This window comes from Rhinoderma darwinii, chromosome 5, assembly GCF_050947455.1.
Source record: "Rhinoderma darwinii isolate aRhiDar2 chromosome 5, aRhiDar2.hap1, whole genome shotgun sequence".
Classification (NCBI taxonomy): domain Eukaryota; kingdom Metazoa; phylum Chordata; class Amphibia; order Anura; family Rhinodermatidae; genus Rhinoderma; species Rhinoderma darwinii.
In genome coordinates, this window is record NC_134691.1 from 33,601,290 (window position 1) to 33,628,079 (window position 26,790).

Here is a 26,790-nt window from a genome sequence, read left to right on the forward strand (position 1 = left end):
CTTTTGGCATTTTGATACATTTTTTAATTCGTTATGCAATAAAATTGGAATCGTGATTCTTTTTATTCATGCATAAGCGCTGGATCATAGTCCTTTTTTCTTCTAATTTTGTGAGTAGTTGTAAAATAACTTGCTGCAGAAGTAGCCTCCGGTATTCAATAAGACAGAAAGTTTGTTAAGAACTGCCCCTTAGCTAAACCACATCTCACAGTCTTTTAACATCCCAAAAACTGAAGAGATCATCAGGAAATTAACAACTGTGTTCTCTGCAGGATTTCTACTTGCAGGAACATTTGTTATGTACCGACTCATGGCTTGAAACCACGGCCATTGCCCCAAAGATAAATGGAGAAGGAAGAATAGGAGGACAATACAGGGGTGACACAGAACAGTTTTACTTCCAATGAGGCACGCACCTGACGGGTCAAAACATGGGCACAGTACTTAGCTGTAACAGCAAACAGTTGATAAGCTTGATGGTTACACTCACTCAGAGGCGCAATGCTGCACTGTTAAAGTCAACAAGATGGCGGGACACAGTGATGGGGCTGGTCTTTGATTTGCAGCACAGGGATTGTTCATCAACCCACAGTCAGTCAAATTGTCCCCTGTCACCATGATACGCAGCACAGTAAGTGGACTTCCAATCTGTGGCATACCTTCCCTTCTTCAGGGCTTCCAGACAGCTCGCTTTTCAATGGGTGCCGCCTTGCATTCCCCTGCAACAGCGAGTATCTCCCCCCTGGCCTTTCTACTTCAGTCACATCCTGCCCGCTTACATGACAGCTTTAATTTCGTCCGTCACTCTGACCAATTACGAAATGTTGGACTCGCAACTCTTATATCGTTCGCTACTCAGCAGTTGTGGGTCACTCCTGTCCACAAAAGTAATTGCATCGCCCACCTCAGTGGCTTCAAGCCCCTTCCATATGAAGGCTGTTAAATACTCCCCTAAAGAACATCACGGTGTAGCTAATGTAATTTGCCACATGGCCGCCATCCCTGTGTCTCTTTAGAGAAACAGTACAATATTTACGTAATAACCTATTAACAATATAATACACAACCTGCAAACATAAGGGGCATTAACTATCATGCATGAACACATTTAATCTCAGAAAATCCTCCTGACTGACAAACATTGTGGGCAAGTTTATATCTGTTAATTTTTACCATACAATTCTAGGCTTTGAGTCTTCAAATAGCGATAAGTAAGAAGATCATTATGGTTTTACTAGACAAATTTGCCAGGTTAGGTTCACACTGCTCTCTTACTTACATTTAGTAGGCACATTTGATGAATGCCACTGAACGTATGCCACAACATTACCAACTGTATGCATTTACAGTTGCATATGTGTCATTGACTTCCATTGTAAAAAGAGTGTATTGTGCCGTTTTCTTTTTTGCAAGAACCCCCATAGATTGAAAAACATGCAAGACTACATTTTTCAATCCATCTATAAAATTGGTATCCCAATGTATCACAGCCTAGCATACTACAAAAGTGAAACTCTTTTGGCACACGTTTAGCTGATAGAAGTCTATAGGCACAATAAAGGAATATGTGAGGAGCATTTCCCAATGTATATGCTAAATGAAGTGCCCAAGTGGCGTAGTGCCCAAATACATTGTGTACCTAGCCTTAGGCCCTGTTCACATCCCGTCTGTGATATCTGTTTTTAGGCCCTGTTCACATCCCGTCTATGATATCTGTTTAGCATGTATGTCAGGAGAGCTCCCAACGTGCACGCTAAATTTGTCGATAGGGCTTCATTAACCTGATGATAGCCAAAAGGGTGTCCACATGGTACAAGGTTTTCTTTTTAACATGGGAGCCTACAGGTGAAGTATGCCACTGTATGGCATATGTCACATGCATCCATTTGATGGATATGTCATTGGCTTTTTAATAACGTTTCATGTTGTATCTGTTTAACCACTGTTAGGCTGGATTCACAACAGCATTTACCATTTCTTTGTGCTGCTCTGTCAGATTAGCAGAACAAGGGGAAAAACCAGAAACGCTTGTTCCGTTGCACCACGCACACCACCGGCGGCCAACAGAACCAATTGACTTTAATAGGTTCTGTCGGGTTTCGGTCGGGTTGTCCTTGGTTTTACCTGAAATATTACTGCGCTACTATTGTTTCCGATGTTATTGGCCAGATCTGCGACAGAGGCTCCCTTATATAGTAGTGTAAAAAACACTTTATTATATCATACCAATAAACAAAAGGCATATATTGAAACACTGCTTTAGTTGGTCTATTCATTTGCAATGCCCTTGAAGCCTACCTAATAAGTTTGGGATGTGAACCAAATCCACAATTTTCTTTCCATTATGAATGCCTGTGAAGATTATCCAGTGTAATATACTAAACCATTTGGCACTGAACGATGGCAGTTAAGAGCAAGATCTAATTAAAGAATGTAGATGAAACAATCATTCTAAGAAGGCATGACAAATAATAATTTCTTTCCACATCGCCCAATAAGACACATCATTTCTAGATTATGGCATGGAAATGCAAACTTTTGTACAGCTGATGCGAGTGGTGTTTTTGGCTGGAATATTCAATATAGAATAAAATAGAATCTTGTAAGGATTTAATTATTGTTATTCCCTGTACAACCCCTTTCCAAAAAAAGCAACATTTTAAAACATGGGTGCAGTGACGCTTTGGGCATTAGAGTAATAACCGTGGACCCATGGCCGGAAGGAGCCCACAAATACATCGTCACACCTACCATTCGCGGAAAGGGGTCCATTTACTGTTCTTGTCATCCCCAGTGCATTAAGGTTGAAGTAGAAGGTCTTAAAAAAATGATATTATGTCTTATAGCTATGACGATTATTAGTGAGAGGCCCATGACTATTTTTTTTCTTGGGGCACAGACCACTCTTAGTCCACCCTAGTTTTTAAATGACACTTTTTTAATAAATATCCTAGATTAATAGTCTATTACTGGAAAGCAATCTGTGGTTTTAAAACCTTATGTAATATCGAGTGTGTTTGCAATTTATAAATGGAGGAATGAAACACATCCGTCATCATGCACTTTGACAACTATTTTAGAAGTCAGGTATCGGTCATGTCATTGATAGGTCAGGTGATTGATTAAACACATGGAGCTTAATCTGCATTTCTAATGCAGCACCCAGATGTTGAGAATAGTTCATTTACACTTTTAATTACTGTTAACCTATTTTATGTGTATTGATTGAGAGTAATCTTTTTTTCCAAATTGGTTTAATTAGCCTATTTCTGCAAGCAGGCAGTTTGCTAATATAGTAAGACAATGTCCAGTATCACTATCTGGAAAAAGAACACTTTGGAAGAAACACTTTTAAAACTGTTAAATCATAATTTCAACTTTCAACTTTTTTACATAGTATTAATCTACTTTAAATTTTGAGTAACTGTGTAAATATCACATTACTTTTATGATACTGATCCTGAGTTACAGCCTATATTATACTGGTATTATGCTGGTTGTTATTGGAAGCAGTCGGCAAGCTTGTTGACAGACACACCCCGAACAGTTTATCTGAGCTCTATAATGCAGTGGGAGAGTTAATTTTGAATACATCATATTATTCAATACTACATTTAAACTGCATGGTGTTCAGCACATATACTTTCATTATTTTAAGTCTTTTTTTTTTTTTTGTGTCAAAGACATTTGTGCCAATTAATAAGGCAATATTAGAGGTCTAAGACCAAGGTTTTATTTTATACATTGCTGGCAGTTTTATCTTTTTTTTTTTTAATTTAAAAAACCTCTTTGTGAAATGTTTCATGTACTTTATTTAGTTTCATTGATATGTAAGTCTGTAGATGAAAATTATGTGTTTGTTCTTTATTATCCAATGCTGAAGCTATTACGGTCTCCAAGTAATAACAGAGTACAGAACCCTTCCTTGGAGACCAGGGAGTGACAGGGGAGATGCATCCAGAGTCTCTTAATTCTGTATATCCTGCCTTATGTAGGCCGCTATCAGAACAATATCACCTACTGTCTAATGATAATGAGATGACTCTGCTCATTCTGTCCCACTTTATATAGTAAAGCTGACAAATCAGGAAATATCAGCTTATTATGTCTGCTCTAGTGGCAGATTAAAACTGAGAATATTTAAATATTTTTTTTATGTAAACAGTAATAATAAGCAGGAACACATTCAACTCCTTGGAGACACAGACAGTTTTAATTTTTTAATTTTCGTTTTTCGAAGCAAAGACGTATGAGGGCTTGTTTTTGCGAGATAAATGGTAACATTTAATGTACAATACCATATAATGTACTGGGAAACTAAAAAATAAATATTTGTAGAATGTGAAAAAACTGATTCTTCCATTGTTTTTTTTTGTTGTTGAATTTTTACAGAGCTCACCGTGTGGTAAAAAACAAACTAACTTTATTCTGCAGGTTAAGATAATTATGATGATATCAAATACGCAGTGATTACCTTTTGTGTTTACCTTTGTTTATTGCTTTCATATTTTTTTCATAATCTATCTATCTATCTATCTATCTATCTATCTATCTATCTATCTATCTATCTATCTATCTATCTATCTATCTATCGATATATATATATATAGTAGTATATTGCCTTTATCTGTGCTTTTCTATTAAGCCTTCGCTCTGGCAAGGTTCCATAATAGTGCACTGGTGGCATACATGGAGGACTTTAATAGGCCTCCAGCTGCCAAGGCAACCGATCGACGCCCCGTGATTCCATTGTGGGGGGACAATCAGGGGACAGAGTGAGCCCCCTCTCTCTGACTAATTGCCTAGATGCCGCGTTCACTTTTGATTGTGGCATCTGAGGGGTTAAAAGGACCTAGGTAAGAGTTGTCCCCAATACCAGGTATTGCAGGCAGGTGTCAGCTTTTTGAGACAGTCATCTCCTGCCAGATATGGCGCAGGCTCAGCTCTTTGGGGGTAACGTACATTGCTGCCATGGGGCCAGAAGAAAATAAACATGTTCATAATGGAAAACTATAATAATGAGAAGCTTTATCATTTATATTCTACTGTAGGTGGATCCTCCATCAGTTACCAGGAAAATAAAACACATTTTTTCTGGTTTCCTACTGTTATACATATTTTGCATTGTGCTAGGATGTTTCTTGGTTTTCCGAGCCCTACCTCTACTCAAAATATAATCCAATCTCTACAATTACTTTATTTGATGCATAGTGTACATGCCCTTCATTTAAAGAGACAGTAACAATGAAGCAATATTCACAATAGATAGAATAACAATTGTTTATAAACTGAATGAAGAATAAGATCCTTCATATGTCAGACTAGAAGCCACTAGACCCAAATTAATTATTGATCTGTGTCACCAAGCGCATTGCTAAACTCATTAAACAGCTGTCTACATTGAATGAGTGCTGCATATTGTATTATAGCATCTGAATAGGCAGATCCTAAATAAAAACTGTCTTGATTTTTAATGTTTCCTATATATTTACATTTCAGATTTGTAGAATTATACTTGATGGAAACATACCCAGAGCTAACCATTATATACTACATGGTGGAGGTCTCACAATAGCTAGTGACTGTATAGTGGCGATAATAATGGCACTATGATTGCTATAAATAAACTCTAGCATCACTATTATGCTTGCAGCAGTATTATAGGGACACTCGATAACAAAACAACAGGTCCACCAGCACCAAGCATAAATGGATCCAGTTTGAGTGCAGGTCTCTATAGAATCCGGACTCCTGATCCCATAACTGCCATTGAAAATGATAAAAATATGAAACAGCACTCCAGGTTAGATAAATACAAAAATGTTGTTTATTCACCCATACAGCTTCATGGGTGAAAAAAAAAAGTTGTATTTTTCTAACCTGTAGTGTAGAGATAAGCAAACCGGGACAACCGAACCCGGTTTCGGTCCGAACATCGGGAAAAGTTCGGTTCGCAGCGAATCTGAACTTCACCGGGTTCGGCCGAACACGTTTTGAACGAACCCGGTCAAAAATATTATACAAATCGGCAGCCACTTGTCTCTATCAATCACTGATAGAGAAAAGAGGCTGCTGATTAAAAATAAAATAAAAAGCATTTCATACGTACCCGGTCGTTGTCTTGGTGACGAGTCCCTTTTCTTCCTCCAGTCCGACTTTCTTTTCTGACGCGGCAGCCTGTGATTGGCTGCAGAGGCCTCTGCAGCCTGAGATTGGCTGCAGAGGCCGCGGCAGCCTGTGATTGGCTGCAGCAGTCACATGGGCTGTAACATCATCCAGGAATGTCGGGCCGGATGTCGAGAGGGACGCGTCACCAAGGCAACGGCCAGGAGACAGGACTGGAGGAAGCAGAAAGTTCTCGGTAAGTATCAATGTCTTTTTTTTTTTTTACAGGTTACTCTATATTCTGATCGGAATTCACTGTCCAGGGTGCTGAAACAGTTACTGCCGATCAGTTAACTCTTTCAGCACCCTGGACAGTGACTATTTACTGATGTCGCCTAGCAACATGATTGGCAAGTCACCACGTAATGGTAAGAGCAGAGTTCACAGCAGCACAGAGTATTTCAGGAGATGAGCATGCGGATCTTGTGCGGGGTGGTGACTTGCCAATCATGTGAAGGTGTTATTGAGGACAGGGGTGGAGGAGAGGTAACAGACTGAGCTACGTAATGGTAAGAGCAGAGTTCACAGCAGCACTGAATCTGCACGCTCCTCTCCTGAAATACTCTGTGCTGCTGTGAACTCTGCTCTTAACATTACGTAGCTCAGTCTGTTACCTCTCCTCCACTCCTGTCCTCAATAACACCTTCACATGATTGGCAAGTCACCACCCCGCACAAGATCCGCACGCTCATCTCCTGAAATACTCTGTGCTGCCTTAAACTCTGTGGACAGGTCAGGATCCTGTTTCTTTTAAATGCTGCACTGTAGCGCAGCCTTATATAGTGGATCGAGCGGGCTCCCCAGCAGCATTTAAAAGAAACAGGATCCTGACCTGTCCACAGAGTTTAAGGCAGCACAGAGTGTTTCAGGAGAGGAGCGTGTGATTGGCTGCAGAGGCCGCTGCAGCCTGTGATTGGCTGCAGAGGCCGCTTCAGCCTGTGATTAGCTGCAGAGGCGGTCACGTGGGATGAAGCGTCATCCCTGGAGGCCGGCCTTCTGACGTCATCCTGACGTGCGTGACCGCCACTACAGCCTGTGATTGGCTGCAGCGGCGACATGGATGAAACGTCATCGCTGGAGGCCGGACAGGAGGAAAGTAAGTATGAATTTTTTTTATTTTATTCTTTTATTACATTAAAATGTTATTTTCCGCGCGCCGAGCATGGTACTGTCAAGGTTGCTGAAAGAGTTAGTGCAGCCCATTAACTCTTTCAGCACCCTGGACAGTACCAAGCTCGGCGCACGTAAATTACAGGTTCGGTCAGAACTAGTTCGGTCCGAATCAAACTTTTTCGTGAAATTCGGCGAACTAGCCGAACTGAACTTTTCATAAGTTCGCTCATCACAGTGTAGTGCTATTTCAACTTTTCCTCATTGAAAATGGGGACACTCTGTCTCTCAGCACTAATGTGAAGGAACTCTGGCAGACATTGGCATAGAAGAACCTTTTGCTAATTATGAAGAAACTCTGTTTAGTACGGTTATGGGGAAACTCTGTTTGGAACTGTTATGGTGTTCATTAACCTACTCTTCATGACGCATAGCATTATTATGGGGAAACACTGGCTAGCATTGTTTATGAAGAAAATGCAAGTATTGCAGGATATGGAAGAACTCTCGTTGGCACTGTTATGGATGAGCTCCTGGAGTGGATTACCATCTCTATTAGTCTTGCCAGTGTTGATATCCTGCATTATGATGCATTATTATGGCCTACACCAATTTAATAGAGTTGTAATCCTGTCATTATAATGTCCAACATTAAATTATAATAAGATGGTTCTGTATGCTCTAAACCAGTCAACACAGCAAAGCCTAAAAGTGTGAAAACTGGATATTTCAGGATATATTATATGGATAGCCACACATTTTTCTATCTATCTATCTATCTATCTATCTATCTATCTGTCTGTCTGTCTGTCTGTCTGTCTGTCTGTCTGTCTGTCTATCTATCTATCTATCTATCTATCTATCTGTCTGTCTGTCTGTCTGTCTGTCTATCTATCTATCTAGCTATCATCATCAATTTAGATAGATAGATAGACAGACAGACAGACAGATAGATAGATAGATAGATAGATAGATAGATAGATAGATAGATAGATAGATAGATAGATAGATAGATAGATAGATAGATAGATAGATAGATAGATAGATAGATACTGTATATCCACAATAAATATATAGTGAGTACATCTATGTTGACAAAATTAAAATTTCTGACCAAATAAAATTTGTTTCATCCGATAAATAATTCTTAAAATGGTTAACCTCTAGTTGTTATCCTTACATCAGCTAATACTTTTTATTTTAAGTCAATGTAACTGATTAATGAGAATGATTTATTGTGCTTGATATTATTACCCATAACAATCATCTAAAAAATAAAGTAATAATCAAAATTATATGTTATACATATTATTACAGTTTAAAGATGAACATGATATTTAGGGTCTCAAATAGCCAACAAGACTGCCTGAGAACCCTCCAGTTCAGACACAGTAATTGGCCCCAAAAGTCCAGCAGAAGACAACCTTATTTGAAGATGACTTTAGAGTCCAAAGACTTGCTACAAGGGTCTATTTGTTATGGGTTGATTAAAAATGGTCTATGAGAACCTATCAATAATTTGTCCTGCGTGTGCAATGATAACAACGTCTACAATGCAATTAAAAATCTATGTGCACATGTTCTGTATAGATGGAGGATGGAACCTTAAGTTGGTATTACATGGCCCGACGAGAGCTGTGTAAACGAGTGCCGATCAATGAGACAGCTCGTTGATCGGCGCTCGTTTGCTCCCTCATCACGGTGCTATGGATGGAGAGGAGCGCTTATTACTCCGATTGCTCATCCCCATACATTTTTATCATGTCGGGAGCACGTCTCCCTGTTTACACAGAGTGCTTCCGACAACGATAATAGTTTAGGCATTTAAAACGATGCAATCAACTGATGAATCATCGGCTGATTGTTGCCCAGGGCAATTATCGGGAATGAGCGTTCTGTTAAGGCTCGTTTGCCCGATAATTGGCCAGTGTAAAAGGGCTTTTAGAATTATTTTTCTAGGAACCCTGAAACTATTTCTCTTACATTTACTGACAATGGTCCTATCTTTGTTTCTACAGTCACTTCAGAAGCACTGAATTCAGGTTGGCATTCAGTTACAGAGAGGAATTACAACATGATACATTATGCCTTTTATTTTTAATTCCATAAAAGTACCTCCATGTTCTTAACTTCCACATAACAGAGGCTCATGATTCAAAAGAAGGCAGATTAGCATATTTTGTGGCAAGCTGTTTTGTATCTTTGCTTCACTAAAAGCTATTTACTGTACCTAGAGCTGTGTGCTTTATAACTTAATTTGCATGGAAACAAAGACTAAAGTAGATTTAAGCATGAAGAAGAGAAGTTAGAAATACAGAGATTATTGTCTGTTGGATATAAACCCCTTGCAAACAAATAGTCACAGTAGCAAAATCAGATTTGCTGATAAACTCTACAATGCTGAATTGCTGCAAATGTCTCCCAAGAGGTAGAACGACATACGGAGATCTGAAGCCGTAATTAACTTATCTCACTGCTTTACTCTCCAAATGTGTCACTTAGAAAAGTACCTCAGTTTGTTAGACTAATATCTTTATACAAGTAATGTTTTGCACAGAAAGAAAAATAGGAGTCATCATTGTTGAGGTGAAGCTAGAAATTAAGATGTTTATATTATTGCTTTATCTTCGTGGAAAGACCATTTTGCATACTTGGATTAAAAGTTTTAAAGAGATGAAACTTAAACAAAGTGTACTGTAAGGTTCTCTCATCAGGACAATCCCCGTCCATATGACCTATCATAATATATGGAAGTCTTAGAGGGATTACTTGTGGCCTTTCTCTATGAGTCAGCGTAAAGAACCGATGCAAATGGTCTCATTCTTGCTCTGGTGGACTTGCCTATTAATGTATTAAATGGATGTCCATTCTTTGGAATTTCTGCCATGTAATACTACATTTTGCCTGCAGTGGCCAAAATGTATTAGTGGCTGGAGTTTTTTTAACCCAGACCCGTGGCGATTAGTTGATTGCTGGGCCGGCTTCAATATAGAAAGGGGTACACATGTAGAAACAAACTCTTTAATACAGACATAATTTAACATCTGTATTATGGTTATGTGTCTTAGACTCCCTTCGGTTCTACTGAACCAAACTAAAGGCCCTTTAACATGGGCCAATAATCAGGCAAACGAGCGTTCATATGATCGCTCATTTCCAATTATTACCCTGTGTAACCAGGGCAACGATCAGCTGATGAACGATATAACACTCTTTAATCGGCTGATCGTATCGTCTAGGCAGCATACAATATCATCATTGTTGGCAGTACATATACCTGTGTAAACGGAGACGTGCTGCCGATATGATACAAATGCATGGGAATGAGCGATCGTAGTAACGAGCATTGTGAAAGGAGCAAACGAGCGCCGATCAACGAGCTGATTGGAGCTCGTTCTTGCGGCCATTATTGGTGTAATAATGGCCATAAAAGGACCCTTAAACCACTATAGGTTTCTATGGTAGTCTAAGTAGCTATGTTTTAGCTCCATGTGGTCCTAGGTCTGCCCTATTATGACCTTATAAAACCGACCTAAAATAAGAATAGTAAGCCATAGAAACAAAAACTTTTATCAAAATCAGTCTAACTTTTTGAATAAGGGAAAATTTTGAGTCTTTAAACCATATGCTGGCATAGATATTTTTCTACAATCAGGATGATTTATTTTTTGGGGAAATTCTCAGATGATTGTTGCTAAACACTATTATTACTTCACGAATATAAAAAAATGTGTCCACTACATTGACCAATAGAACAAAGTTGGAAATAACTATTCTGTCCCTGTAATTACACTGATTATTGGTATAACTGCTTATTATGGCTCATTATTATCATACCGGCTGATTTAACTCAATAGCTTTAGCTTTAAATCCCACTCTAAGTCAGAGTTAAAGCAAGGTTAAAAAATTATTTGCTTAAAAAAGCAGACTTTTATGTATTGTTCTTATTTTGTCTAATTTTTGTTAACCATGCACTGTACTAAAATAAACCAGATCCAGGGAAATAAGCAGAATTCATAGGCCCTTGTTGCAAAGTCAATGATGCCCCCCCTTGTTGATAGCAAACTGAACTGTAGTTGAGATAACAGCAAAACAACTACTTTTATTTGAGCAGCAACAAAAGAATGGTGAGAAGTGTTAAGGCCCTATTACACCGGCTGATAATCGACCGGTGAAGAGTGCGCCGGTCAACGATACATCGTTGATCAGCGCTCGTTTGCTCCTGTCACACGGAGCTATGCATGGGGATGAGCGGTCGTAACTCCGATCGCTCATCCCCATACGTTATTATCACATCTGCAGCACATCTTACTATTTACAGAGGGAGATGAGCTGCCGACAACGATAATATTTCACTTTTTTAAAACAATACGACCAGAAGATGATCAAGCGTTTGCTCATTCGTCTGCTGATCGCTGCCCTGTTTACACAGGGCAATTAACGGCAAGGAGCGTTCTATGAAAGCTTGTCGCCCAGTGTAAAACCCCCTTTATACAGCAAATCTTCTTCACAAAGGAGAACCCACATAGAAAGGTAAATGCCCTTTTATATGGGCCCATGATTGGGCAAAAGATCGTTCATATGAATGCTTGTTCCCGATCATTGCCCTGCGTAAACAGGGCAACGATCGTTTATTGGCTGATCTGCTAGTTTATGCAGCAATAAATGTAAACAGGGTGATGTGGAAATGTATGGGGATGAATGATCGTAGTAAACGGCGCAAATGAGCAGTGATCCACTAGCTACCTCGTTGATCGGCACTCATTTTCACGACCCATATGCAGCCGTGTAATAGGACCTTTAGACGGAAAAAAAACACCACAAAATAAAGGAACAATGTTCCTGAGGGGGCCCCTCCAGCCTCTGAGAATCATAGCAGCTGATATGGCTGCTTTGGGTATAGTTACACCCATGTTGAGATCTGATGAGGCTGTACTACCATAAAGAACTGTACTGAACTTGACAACATAGAAAGAGTTTTTGACATTTATATATATAAAATTACAGACCATGTCTGTGATCATTTATGGGTAAAATAAATTGCCCTACTTTGTAGGATAGTTTTCTCATTTATAGATATCTAAAGTATACAGTATGACTCCATAATTACTGAGATGGTTACTGTCTTGCTATTTAGAAATATAACGTTTATCATAGACCTTTTAAGGGTAAGATAATCATTTCAAGCTCTGACAAATAAAAACCATGAATCCTGTTGAAACACCTATATTTTTGTCCAACTTTTTTATTTGAAGGCAATGGAAACCTTTGAAGGTATTTTTTATTGAAACAATGATTTTTTGTGATTTTAAGCACTTTTTGATTTGCCTTTTACGATACAGCTTCTACAGTATGTATCCTGTTTACAGATAAGCTGCAGCGTTCTCTCTCAGCCGATTCCGTAAGTTCAGCTGAACTAATGGCTCAGCCGAGAGCGAGTCCTGCATGTCTCTGACACAGAGAATCCAGCTAATATTGATCACATCTTAGTTCATAACTTAGATGATCAGATCCTGTGTGTCAGAGACTCGCAGGATGCAATCTCAGCTGAACCGTGAGTTTAGCTGGACTAACGAAATCGGCTGAGAGAGAACAATACAGCTGTATACAAAATACATAAAAGCTGTATCGTAAAAAGTGAAACATTTTTTTTAATAAAACTAAATTCAAAAAGTGGTTAGAATCACAAAAACATTGATTTATAAATAAAAAAAAAACATTCAAAGGTGTACATATCCTTTTTACAGTAGACCAAACAGAGTACTGTAATTATTGAAATAATGCACGGTCCTTGCAGTGTAGCTTGTTCATATCTTTAGGCTGAATCTGAAGCTAACCTCTTACTTAAGGCAGCTATACACATATGATATTAGTTAAAAGTCCAGTGTCCCTAATGGCACATACATTTGGCTTGGTTAATTGTGCATGTCTTATCTAAGGAGGGATGAAAGGGGTCAGCACAGGTTTAGACTGGCCCACCAGAGTACCATAAGATCCACCAGTGGATCCAGGCTCTGACACAATAATGAGACCCAAAGGTCCATCAGAAGACAACCGTATTTGGAGCTGACTTTAGAGACTAGCCACTAGGTTCACAAATAATCTATTTCTTTTTATTGATGATATGTCCTGTGTGTACAAAGATAACCACGAAGACTATGATGCAATTAAAAGCTGAAGTGCACATGTTCTGTAAAGATTGAACAATTTCAACGTTTAACACTGGGTCAGCAGCTTCCAGACACTTCAAGGGTGGTTCATTCATGGTGAGAAGAAACATATTAGCAGAAAAACATGGTAAACCTCTTTTATTCCAAGAATGGGTAGCTGTTAGGAGTCTGTCTACATTCTACACACTCCATATAATGCATAAAAGAGTTTTTGCAGTTCCTACTGAAAACAATGGGACCTACTGACAAAAACCTCTGGTGTGTATGGGCAACTTGAATGTTACCTGTCACCCAGGACAAGCAGTTACTCTAAGTACCGAGAATGACTTTTGTTTTATTCATATGGTTTTCAGAGTCCTAGTTAAGAAAAAAAAGTTTTTGTACATTTTTGTACAATTCACCTCAATGTAACCAGACGAAGGGTCCTTTTACACCGGCCGTTAAGCGGCCGGTGCAGCGAGCGCCCATCAACGACAGGGAGACGCGCTACTGACAATGATAATCTCTTACTTTTTTAAAACGATACGACCAACAGATGTTCGAGCGTTTGCTCGTTCCCCTACTGATCGTTCCTCTGTTTACTCAGGGCAATTATCGGCAATGAGCATTGTATTAACACGTCTGCCCGATAATCGTCCGTTGTAAAACCCCCTTTAGTAGTTTTGACAAATAAAATATTTCCCATCAAAAATCAATGGGGTTATTATCACAAATTACTGAACGAAGAGTTGAGTCGGACAGGGACAACCTGTGAATGAAATAAGCTCAATGGGGTGTTGTAGTGAAGAGAATTTGTTCAGGGTCAGTCAGCATGACATAATACTATACTGATGCAGATGAGACTTTATTCTCTTTTCTAATTTATGTTGAAATTCACTCTTAAATAATTTTGTGATCTTTTCTAGCACCATGTGGAAGCCGATCTACAGGATCAGAAGGGACTGTGTTATCACCGAACTATCCCAAAAACTACAGTGTGGGCCATAACTGTGTATATTCTGTAGCTGTTCCTAAGGAGTTTGGTGAGTAAATCACATTAGCCAGTTAAACGTATAGAATATCTATAAAACTGTAATAAATAAATACTGTGATAGTCTTTGTAAGGCAATTCCAATAGAAACATAATTATTTTTATGAAATATTTTCATATATAATGCAATATTGGGGTAATAAAAATTATATTCCGACCCTGACATTTTGTCATGGTCCCTATAGGGCCATGGTAGAATTCAACAAGGTGAAAAATTAATATACCTGCTTCCCTTAATGGCTATGTTTGTTGGCTAGGTGTTTTACCTTCCCTTTTAATGTTAATGGTTTAATGGAAGTCAAAATGTTAACTTACGTTACTGTAGATATTCAATGTGGTTAAATTTGTGCTGACATTTCTTCATATTGTGCTTGGAAGACCAAAGACATGTAGAAGCAGTACAGTATATTATATAGGATTTTAGTGTTGCCAAAAAAATATGGGCAGCCTACAGTATAGATATACTTTATATATACAGTCTACCCCATTTGGTTCTGTAAACTCTTGGGCCCATTTAGAAATATCTAGGCATACAAGTCGATCCAGTAAGGGAAAAAAAAAATTGAATTCTTGCTGAAGTGTCCACCTGCTAATGACTTGGCTCATCTCAACTTTCTACAAGCCTTGAGGCTGCTGATTATGCTGATTAATACAGGATATGCTGGTATATGTAGTACGTTAGGCTAAATTAATTTATCTGAAACTTGTCGGATTTTTCATACTTTTGATATAAAGTACTATTTTTCTCTGAGAAATATGTAGTAATACTAATTAATATCTAAACTTGTTGACGGTTATAAAAATGTAAATTTTTATCTCATTTGTTTCAAAATGGTTTCCATTGAAAAAGCTGGGATCTGCTTAAATGTTGATTGCCCTCTAATTTTGTAGCAAAAGTTGTAGCTACTGCAAAAAGTTAGAGGGAACTGACATCTAAACATATTTCATTGTTTTCAATGGAAACCATTTTGAAGCAATTATAACATGTTTTAGGAAAGGGAATCAGGCTTCATCATTGACATCTGGCGAGACTTTTTGTTTTTTAAAAGGTAGAGAGAACTGTTCCACCACTCAAAATGTTTGGATGAAGCCTCCTCATGGGGATACTAAACCTGAGCTACAACATTGGCGACAAGATTATTTCAACTGTATGTCCCTTGACTATCAAATAGAGTTTTGTTCCTTCAAGGTGATTGATGGTGGCTACTTCAGAGCTCTCTAATGCAGCTCCATGCAGTTGCTTCTTGCTACCAATTATACTGTACGTAGTTCATTGGAGGCTATGTACAGTGTAACCGTTTGAAGCTCCACAAAAGTGGAGTTTAACTAATACCAATTACCTCAAGGACCGGGAAACTAGGAGCTTGCTAAAAGAAGCAAATTTCAGAGTCTGAAATGTTGACATACCCAACCAATTATTGGAGTTAAAGAGTCTGTCACCACATTATAAGTGGCCTATATTGTACATGATGTCATCGGTGCTGTAATGTAGATTACAGCAGTGTTTTTTATTTAGAAAAACTATCATTTTTGTTATGACCTATATTAGCTTTATTCTAATGAGATTCTTCATGGTCAACTGGGCGTGTTTTTACTTTAGACCAAGTGGGCGTTGTACAGAGGAGTGTATGACGCTGACCAATCAGTGACCAATCAGCGTCATACACTTCTCTCCGTTCATTTACACTGAAGATAGCGATATAGCTATATCGCTATGTGCAGCCACATAAACACACTATAACGTTACTGCAGTGTCCTGACAGTGAATATACATTACCTCCAGCCAGGACGTGATGTATATTCAGAATCCTGTCACTTCTGTAGCGTCTCTGTGATATTTACAGCAAGGCAAGCGTAATCTCGCGAGATTACGATGTAACCTGTCATTTCAAACGAGATTACGCTTGCCTTGCTGTAAATATCAGACAGACGCTACAGAAGTGACAGGATTCTGAATAGACATCACGTCCTGGCAGGAGGTAATGTATATTCATTGTCTGGACACTGCAGTAACGTTATAGTGTGTTTATGTGGCTGCACATAGCAATATAGATATATCGCTATGTGCTGTGCAAATGAATGGGGAGAAGTGTATGATGCTGATTGGTCACTGATTGGTCAGCGTCATACACTTCTCTGTACAACGCCCACCTGGCCAAAAAGTAAAACACGCCCAGTTGTTCATTAAGAAACTCATCAGCATAAAGCTAATATAGGTCATAACTCCGTAAAAAAATATTGTTTTTCTAAATAAAAAACACTGTTGTAATCTACATTACAGCGCCTATCACATCATGTACAATATAGGCCACTTATAATGTGGTGACAGAGCCTCTTTAACTGGAGTTATTTTGCAAAATTTAAATATAGAAACATTGGACACAGATGGAGATACCCTTTAAGTGGAATATTAGATATGTTTAAGATATGGGTAATGCTCTACCACATGGGGATTATTTCAGAGATATAGATGTTGCATGCCTTATCTTTAGAGATGGTGCTTGTTATTTTCATTCCCAATGAAATGCTGTCGGGGAGGGTTATGTTGTGTTGACACCATTCCGATGTCAATGTTATATATTAATATATACTTCTATGGTTTACATCTCTCCTAGTGTTGAGACACAAAGGTATTAATCATACAGATGTAACGTTAGTAAATGTTAAGAAATGTCATCCATTGAGACCTATTAGTAAGCTGAAAGCATGTCAGAAATCTTACTGTGCCAATTGACTTGTTTCAGTTTGATAAATATATTATGTTAAGAAACACTTGTATTCTATTATAGATGATTATGCTGCGTGAAGTATACTTTAATTGTGTAATTAACCATATAACCATATATCTTCATGTACTATTGTTTTCTGGTGGAGTGCAAAGGCATCACATTCTTGTATACATTGCAAAAAACCATACTCACCTATTTAATTTTTGGCCAAGAGAATCCAGCTGTAGTAATTAATTTTTTAATAATGAATGGCAAAATATTTTTTATAACTGACATAAAGAGATGATTAAATCAAATTCGGTGCGAATTTTTCAAAAGTTTCGGATTCTGCAAAATTTGAAAACCTTTGGGGTTTGCGGTTTATGAATCGTGGCAAAATGGTGGCTGCCGGTGAACGCCAGCCATCGTTTTACAGATTAGAAAACTGATTACATGATCTTGGACAGGCTTTCCCATAATTCCTCGCAGACAGCCTGCCAAAAATACACTGCGCTTATCCTTCCCTATAGCACCGCCAATCATGAGGGATATAGGTGAATGACATTACTAATGCTAGCTTGGCATTAAGGAACTTGAAGGGGGTTGGATGCAGTTATAGAAGACCTCAGACAATCAGACATTAATTTTTAAGGTATTTGGGACTCTTGTGATTTGCGGACAATTTATTCCGACTGTATCAAATTGAATGTGGAACCAAATGAGGCTTATTTTTTTTGTATAATTCTTGTTCTTAAAGCATTAAATAGAAACAAAAACTAGTAAAACTTTTCCCCCGAACATTTGTCAGGGCATGACCACACATGGCGGAATTCCTCCGCAACTGTCCGCATCGATGCCGCACAGAATCTGCGTTGCAGATTCTGCAGCGGATCTGCACAAAATGTGCAGTACATTGATGCGGACTAGCTGCTGCAGACTGCGGGAAAAGTGCTTCCCTTCTCCCTATCAGTGCAGGATAGAGAGAAGGGACAGCACTTTCCCTAGTGAAAGGAAACGATTTTCATACTTACCGGCCGTTGTCTTGGTGACGCGTCCCTCTTTCGGCATCCAGCCCGACCTCCCTGGATGACGCGCCAGTCCATGTGACCGCTGCAGCCTGTGCTTTGCCTGTGATTGGCTGCAGCCGTCACTTACACTGAAACGTCATCCTGGGAGGCCGGACTGGAGACAGACGCAGGGAGTTCTCGGTAAGTATGAACTTATATGTTTTTTTACAGATACATGTATATTGGGATCGGTAGTCACTGTCCCGGGTGCAGAAACAGTTACTGCCGATCGCTTAACTCTTTCAGCACCCTGGACAGTGACTATTTACTGACGTCTCCTAGCAACGCTCCCGTCATTACGGGAGCCCCATTGACTTCCTCAGTCTGGCTGTAGACCTAGAAATACATAGGTCCAGCCAGAATGAAGAAATGTCAAGTTAAAAAAGCAAGACGTATCCGCAGCACACATGACATGTGCATGACAGCTGCGGACTTCATTGCGGAACTTTGAATCTCCATTGAAGTCAATGGAGAAATTCTGCCATGAGTCCGCCACTGCTCCGCAACAGACAGAGCATGCTGCGGACACCAAATTCCGCTCCGCAGCCTATGCTCCGCAGCGGAATTGTACGCATCGTGTAAACGAACACTGCTAATTTAAAGTGAAAGTCAATGGAGAAACGGCTCCGCTGCGGATTAACGCTGCGGAGTGTCCGCAGCGGAATTTAAGTGGAATTCCGCCATGTGTGAACCCGCCCTCATAGTAAAGGCCCCAATAATGTTTAAGAGTAAGTGGGAGATGTGGGTCCATTAAGCTGGGATATCAGGGGAGGTATCTTAAAAGGGTCTTTTGAAAGGTCAGTCCAACACAGACCATATGAATGTATAAATACATAAAAAATATATACTGTACATGGTCTTGTGGTAGATCCTTCTTCCTGTGGAGTCGTTAATGAGTACAATATTATATCGAAAGGTTGAGGACAGGACCGTTGGATTTTCAAATTCGACCAATAAAACATAGAGTTGGAGGTACCAAAACCAGAAGTGAGGGAATCAGAAATAATTTAGATTTTTCTAAAAACCATGAAGCTGGTGAACCCTTCTACCACCTATAGATGAGCAAATACTTGAAAATTCCTTTCTTTATTGATTTTCCAGGATAAAAATTAACCTAATTCATGTCATATAGAGAACATTATAAATTAATTCTACATTGCTTATGCATAAAACATTGTGGAGATGATCTCATATCTGGAAGTGCATCATTCTGACTGGGCTCTAGACTACAGTACCTGGTGACATTACTTTTTTAGAAGAGATCCCTACTTGGTGCTCATTTTACATTTCTTGTCTGCACATTATTGAACTCCCTGTTCCAGCTCTCTACAAATGAGCAGACGGGTTTGCCTGATTAAGATTTTAATGAAGTTCTGCTACATCTCTGCTATACTAAAGTTGTCAACCTGTAAAAGCAAACTACAGCCTGACACCTTAAAGTAGCAAGCAAACATATATTCCAAAAATCATGATACAATATATTTTAGGAGACTTAAAGGGGTTTTCCCATGAGAGACGTTTATGACATATCCACAGGATATGTCATAAATGTCAAATAGATGCAGGTCAGATCTCTGGGACCTGCACCTATCTCTAGAACGGCGCCCGCTAAACCCCGTTCTAGCTTTGTCTGATCTGACTGACTCCCAGCCACTTGCTGATTATATGGTTGGGAGTTACAAAAACAGTGTAGCTCGTTGAGCTACACTGTTTCCATAACTCCCATAGTAGTGAATGGCAGTTATGGAAGCAGCGTGGCATGCAAGCTACACAGTTTCCGTAACTACCATTCAGTTCTATGGGACTTACAGAAACAGCGTAGCTCAGCGAGCTACGCTGTTTTCATAACTCACAACCATATAACCTTTTTCATGGTCGGAATTCACCTAATTCGGCCGCAACAAAGAGTGGCTGAACGGGGTTTTGTGGGCCCCGTTCTGGAGATATGTGCGGGTCCCAGAGGTGGCCTATCCTGTGCATATGTCATAAATGTCTCTCATGGGAAAAGCCCTTTAACTGGTTGCCGATACAGGACGAGAATGCTCGTCCTGAGCGGCGAGTACTTTGCGCATTAGGACGAGCATTCTCGTCCTGTGTGACAGCCGTCTCTGCGCGCTATCGAGAGCGGGGCAGCGGCTGTAATACACAGCCACGGCCCCGCTCTGACAGCATAGAGGAGAGAAACATCTTCTCTCCGCTGTTAACCCTTTGAACGCCGCAATGAAAGCTGATCGCGGCGTTCAAGGAGAGGGGACTGCACATTGATCGCGTCACAGAAAATAACTGTGACGCGATCAAAGCCCACAACTTGTATGGGCAGACAGCCCAGGGTCCATTGAAGGGCCCCAGGGCTGTCTGAACATATTTCCTGTTGTTAGGGCATACTGAGGTATACCCTAACAACTGCATGTGTACAATCAGTACACAGGCTAATGTATTGGCATATAGATCTATGCCAGTACATTACAGTTACAAAATCAAAATCAAAATGATAAATCCCTTTATGGGATTAAAAAAAAAAGTTAAATGAATGTAAAAAAAAAAGAATGCTAAATAAATAAATAAAAAGTAAGTATCACCACGACCGTAACAACCTGTACAACAAATGTATAACATTATTTATGATGATCGGTGTATGGTGTAAAAAAAGAAATATTAAAAGTGCTGAGGTACTGCTTTTTTTCTGCATTTTCGCCAAAATAAAAATGTATAGAAATTAAACGATAATGTATTTGTACCAAAAAATGGTACCTACATAAAGTACAACTCGTCCCGCAGAAAACAAAGTCTCATATAACTACGTCGTACAAAAAATACAAGAGTTATGAGCGTCGGGATGCAAAGAGGGAAATGTAAAAAAATTGCTCTGTTCTCAAGGCCAAAATTGGCCGTGTCCTTAAGGGGTTAAGGCCCTTTAACACTGGCTAATTATCAGGCAAACGTGCATTCACAGAATGCTTGTTCCTGATCATATCCTTGTGTAAACAGGGCATAATCAACCAATGGACGAGCAAACGCTCGTTCATCGACTAAATGCATAAACTTTTATAGTTAGCAGCACATCTACCTGTGTAAACAGAGAGACGTGCTGCCGACATCATAGACATGTATGGGGATGAGTGATCAGAGTAACGAGCGTTCATCCCCATACATTACTGATTATAGCTCCTTGTGAAAGGAGAAAACGAGCGCCGATCAACGAGCTGAATCATTGATCGGCGCTCGTTTACACAGCCCCCGTCAGGCCATGTAATGCTACCTATATATGTTTATCCTGACATGTCCGATTTAGTGATTGCTTAGTCTGGAAAATATTTTCTGCATTGTGGCATTCTTCTGTTAGTCCTCCTAGAAATGTATGAATAATTTGACAAGCGGGTGTTACCATCTACTTCTCAATAGGGTGTGCCCCTATACAGTGTTAGGGCAGGTTCAGACGTGGCGGAATTGCTGTGGAATTCTCCAGCGGCCGTTTTTTACATTTGTTTCTATTCATTTTTTGGAAAGTTAATTCAGACGTTGCGGAAAACTCCGCTGCGGACCATAGGCTGCAGTGCAGAATTTTCCCTCCGCAGCATGCACTGTCTGTTGTGGAGAAGAAGCGGAATTTCACTGCGTATTTCAGCCTTTGCAATGCAAAAACTGAAATCTGTGGCAAGTTAGCTGTGTTTCCTGCAACATCTGAATTACCTGTCAAATATGCAAATGTTGCTGCAGATTCGTTGCGTAATTGCCCCAAATCTGCACCAACATTTGCAGCGGAAAAACTCTGCCACGTCTGGCCGTGCCCTAACACTATTAGCACTGTTTGGACTAGAGTGTGCAGGGACACATCCTAATGAAAAAATAAATTATTCTAAGTTGTCAATTTCATCATAAATATCCGGGAGGAATAACAGAGGCACAACACAGAGTTCTAAGAAAGGATTCCACAGAATTTTTATTTCATACAGGTATTTATTGACAGATATGTCAGCAGAGTGAATAGGTTCACTTTAACATGCTTATTAAAGGAGTATTCCCAACTTAGACATTTCTGGCATATCCACAGGGTATACCAAAAATGTCTGATAGATGCTGGTCACAGATCTGGGTCCCACACTTATATTCAGAATGGGGGTCATCTGAACTCTGTTTTTGATCCCAGTCTGAAATTAGTAGTCAGAGGGCCGGGCATGCGTGCGGCTTTCTCGATTTTGTTTAATGGAAGTTACGGAAACAGCCGAGCAAGCACAGCTCGGCTGGTTCCATAACTCTTATATAACAGCATGGAACTAGCCCCTCTTGTGCACATGCACGATCCTCTCTCCTCTAGTCCCCTCCTGGAATATGCAGCCAGCAGCCACCACTCCAGGCGAGACTGGGGTTAGATGACAACCGTTCTCGATATAGGTGTGGGTACCAGAGCTGTGACCTGTATCTATTAGACAATTATGACTTATCCTGTGGTTATGCCATAAATATCTAAGTTGAGAATACCCTTTTAAGGACACACATACAGTATGTTTATGTAATTCAGAAAACGCATAGTCTGAAAATATTTTTTTAATTTTGTTTGTAAAATTTTGATAAAGAGAAAATATGACTATTAATTGGAATAACAGGGATATCCAGCAGTTGGTGATGCTAATGATGATAGAATAATTTGGACTGTTGCTTTGCACCAGGCGATGTCACAGGTGGCGATTACGGGAGCAGAACTTGGTGATGTTACAGACATTTTATTGTTACACTGGAGAGCACACAACAATGACTCCAAGTTATGTTTTCTATGCAAATGTTAGAAACAGTGGCACAAATGGCATCTGATGTGCCGGCGGCCAGATTGCAAAATGCTATTCATATGTCAAACAGCTAAATATCGGTATAAGGGGAAATGGACTGAATTTCTTCATAGTACGAAAGTATTCAGAGTTAAAATGAGAATTATAAACTATGTCAGATATTTAACCATATAGCATAGGAGATAAATTTTTTCATCTTTATTAACAATAGTTAATGCAATTGGTTTTGACATCAATAGAGGGGAAACAGGGTCCTCTTACACTGCCCAACATGGGCCGGGTAAACAACCGCCGATCAACGAGACAGCTCGTTTTGAAAGGAGCAATGAATAAGATTGTTAATCCGATCGCTCGTCCCCATGCATTTCCATCATGTCGGCAGCACATCTCCCTGTTCACACAGGTACGTAGATGTGCTGCCGACCCCGTTGGCTCATTCATCGGCTGATCATTGCCCTGTTTACACAGGGCAATGATTGGGAGTGAACGTTTATAGGAACGCTTTTTTGCACAATAATTAGCCCGTGTAAAAGGGCCTTTAGTACAATAATATACAATGCCCCATATTGTTCACACGTTCCCAGTGACAGATTGCCTTTAAAACATCAGGTACATACAGTAAGTGGCATATTAACATATAAGTGAAATTTACCCAGAAACGTTTCAGCATCTTGCCTACTACAAAGAAATCTGTCACAGAGATCTACCTATTGTTACAAATACCGTTATTTGTTGTTCTCGTAGTTTTTAAATAAACTACTTATAGAAAAAAAATATTGCAATTTTCACACAGGTCGCTGAGCTCAGTTTTCACCATTATCATTAGGGGACAGGATTACAATCAAAGATAACACCTCAATTATAAATCTAGAGGTAGATAACACAGGATAACACCTTTGACAATAGTTGATGGTTACATCTCAGATCCTCCTCCCACTCCCTGCACAGTGGCCTCTGTATGTGACACAGAGCATGCCCACAACAGTCTCCCGTAGAAAAAGTTTATTAAATGGGTTATCCCAACATAAAATCTTATCACCTATCTACAGGATAAGGTGTTTGATAAGTGTTTGATCGTTGGGGTTCCCACCAGGGAGATCCTCACTGATCAAGAGCACGGGTGGTCCCGAGTGCTCTGTTTCAGGTTATCTCCAGCAGTCTCATACATAATTAATGGAGCGAAGTATCGCATTTATTACTGCCACACTATTCAAACAGGTTACTTTGAACCCCCATTCTCTTGATTGGTGGGGATCCCAGTGATCAATCTGCGGAAAGCGATAAGTTGTTTTCATGGGCTAACTCCTTTAATTTTCAATCTTAGTTTTCGTATGCTTCATCCAGTAAAGCAAATATCTGTGACTGCTGTTGCAATTGAGCAGGCAAGATGGCTGCCCCCCTTAGCCAAGTAAAGAAAAAAACTATAAAACATATTATCAGAAATTAAAAACAGATGACAAAATATGAAAAATTATAAAAAATACTATCAGAAGTTAAAAACAGATTAGAAAAAAATTGGCATATTTTTCAATACATTTTTTAATTAATACAAATAAATAACATAAGTTTGACAACAAGATAATGAATAAAGCTTTATAATGGCTAATGAGATTGGAAATAAATAATTTCTCCAAACTAAAACTAAAAGTTTTCATTTCATGGCTCAATTTAAAAAGAGAAAAAAAAAAAAACTTGACGGCAGTGTAGCCATTTTCAATGTTTCATTATTCTGTCACGCAAAATCACAGCTGCAATATTTCATACGGTGACAGATTTCAGCTGCAAGATAAATGATTCGCAAAAGGACACAGCATGCCACGGGCTCACTGTTTTGTAAACATGCAATGCTCATCACTGCTGACACTCTCCCACCGACATTTCAAAATGGTGTAATGATGTTTAATTGTTAAAAGATTCATTTAAGGGTTGATGAAAATGATGATATAGATGTTTACATTTCTCTGACATTTATTCCTATTAATGTAACCTAATTGATATATATTATCCTGCATGGGATTACTGCTTATATTATATAACTAGCTGTGCCCACGACTACGCAACGTACCGATGTAGTTTTTTATAAGTATACTCCTAGCCTTGGACCATACTCAAAGCAAAGTGAGAAAAAAAAACAAAGACAATAAACAAACTTCAATTTAAAATAGTTTTCTTTTAGTAGTCAGGTTCACTACGACAACGCTTCCCTGTAAACAATGTTAGCGGCAGAACCACCAGGAATGTGGGCATAAAGATTGGTTTAGTTGCTAACACGGGAGAGAGCCACATAGATCTGGCTGTGCACAAAGCAGCTGACACTGAGGTCCACACCCGCAACACGCAGCATTTGGCCCTGCGCTTTGTTGATGTTCATGGGTATAAAAACGGTATCACCTGCACTGTATCCTGTTAAAATCTCAGCTTCTATCACGTTTTGTTGTAGATCTGTGATTTTTAGTCCGGTGCCGTTACATAGTTTTGGTGGGCTTACATTTCTAAGGAGAATTATGGGGACGCCGACTTTTAAATACATTTTGTGTGACGGAAGACTGGGTGTGCTTAGGGAATTTAAAAATTCCACCGAATAGTTGGTAGCGTCTTCTTGTTCAATGACTGAAGATATATTCAGTGTTTATTTCTGCTGCCTGGTCGTTGCGAGTGGTCAAAATAGCTCTTTCGTTATTTGCGTCACCATACACAGAAGAAATTAGGTCTTGCAGTGATGGAACAGTACAACATAAATTATCAGGCAAAATAACTTTCCCTTCTTCTTGCGGATATGTGCCGTCGCCAATTTTTATTAATAAATCTGAAAACTCTTGTGTGTATTTGGGTTGCCTCCTGTTTGGTCCCGCATATTTATTGTTAAATGCATTGGTATAATGTTGCGCCACAGACTTGAGCTCTTTAGGCAGGCTCTAATTTCATCTGCCCTTGTTCCTCGTGGCATGACTGGCAAAGTCTGCCTTAAATCGCCACAGAAAATAAATGGCATACCACCCATGGGCTGGTCATTTTGTCTGATATCTCGCAAGGTTCTATCTACTGCTTCTAGCGCTTTACGGTTTGCCATAGTGCAATCGTCCCATATTACTAAGCAGCAATCACGTAGAACCCTTGCTTTGTCGCTGTTTCTAGAAACTTTACACACTGGGCTTTCCTTAAGATTCAAGTCAAACGGGATCTTGAACATTGTATGGGCGGTTTTGCCTCCGGGCAACAATGTGGCTGCTATGCCCGATGAAGCGACAGCAAGAGCAATTTTGCTTTGATTGCGTATTTGGTTCCAGATGACTTTGGTGAGAAATGTTTTTCCCGTCCCACCGGGTGCATTTAGAAACAGGATTTCTCCCAAAGTACCATCTACGCTATGACACACGCGATCGAATATCATACGCTGTTCCGTTGTCAGACTTGAGTCACCATTTTGGAATGTTTCGGCCAGTTCTGCTGGATTATAGTTTATTTCCGCCGCGTACTCCCTGTTAATATGTTCCCCGTCTAAAGCTAGTGCGGGCATACCATATTGAGAGACAGGATTACCCCATATAGATGTAACTATGTCTTGGATCGCAAGCAAACATCGATTCATATTACTTTCACGCAACGTGTCGTTCAGTTCGCCGTTATTGTTTAGTTGTACATTCCTGAAAAAGTCTTCAACTAATTTTTCCTGATAATTTTGCCACAACTGTGAAGCATCCGAAAGTCCACAGAAAAACAGCAAAATGGCAAACAATTGATGCAAGCGATGTGGAC

General features: G+C 39.5%; 1 protein-coding gene across 6 annotated transcripts in view; it reads left to right on the forward strand.

Annotated features, from left to right (window-relative positions):
- CSMD3 (CUB and Sushi multiple domains 3) overlaps positions 1 to 26,790 on the forward strand; it is a 1,175,227-nt gene that overhangs the window by 808,427 nt on the left and 340,010 nt on the right. For all 6 annotated transcript variants that reach the window (XM_075825814.1, XM_075825808.1, XM_075825809.1 and 3 more), the window contains one exon: positions 14,351 to 14,467. In XM_075825814.1, coding sequence (XP_075681929.1) covers positions 14,351 to 14,467 — 117 coding nt within the window. The remainder of the gene's footprint in view (positions 1 to 14,350; positions 14,468 to 26,790) is intronic.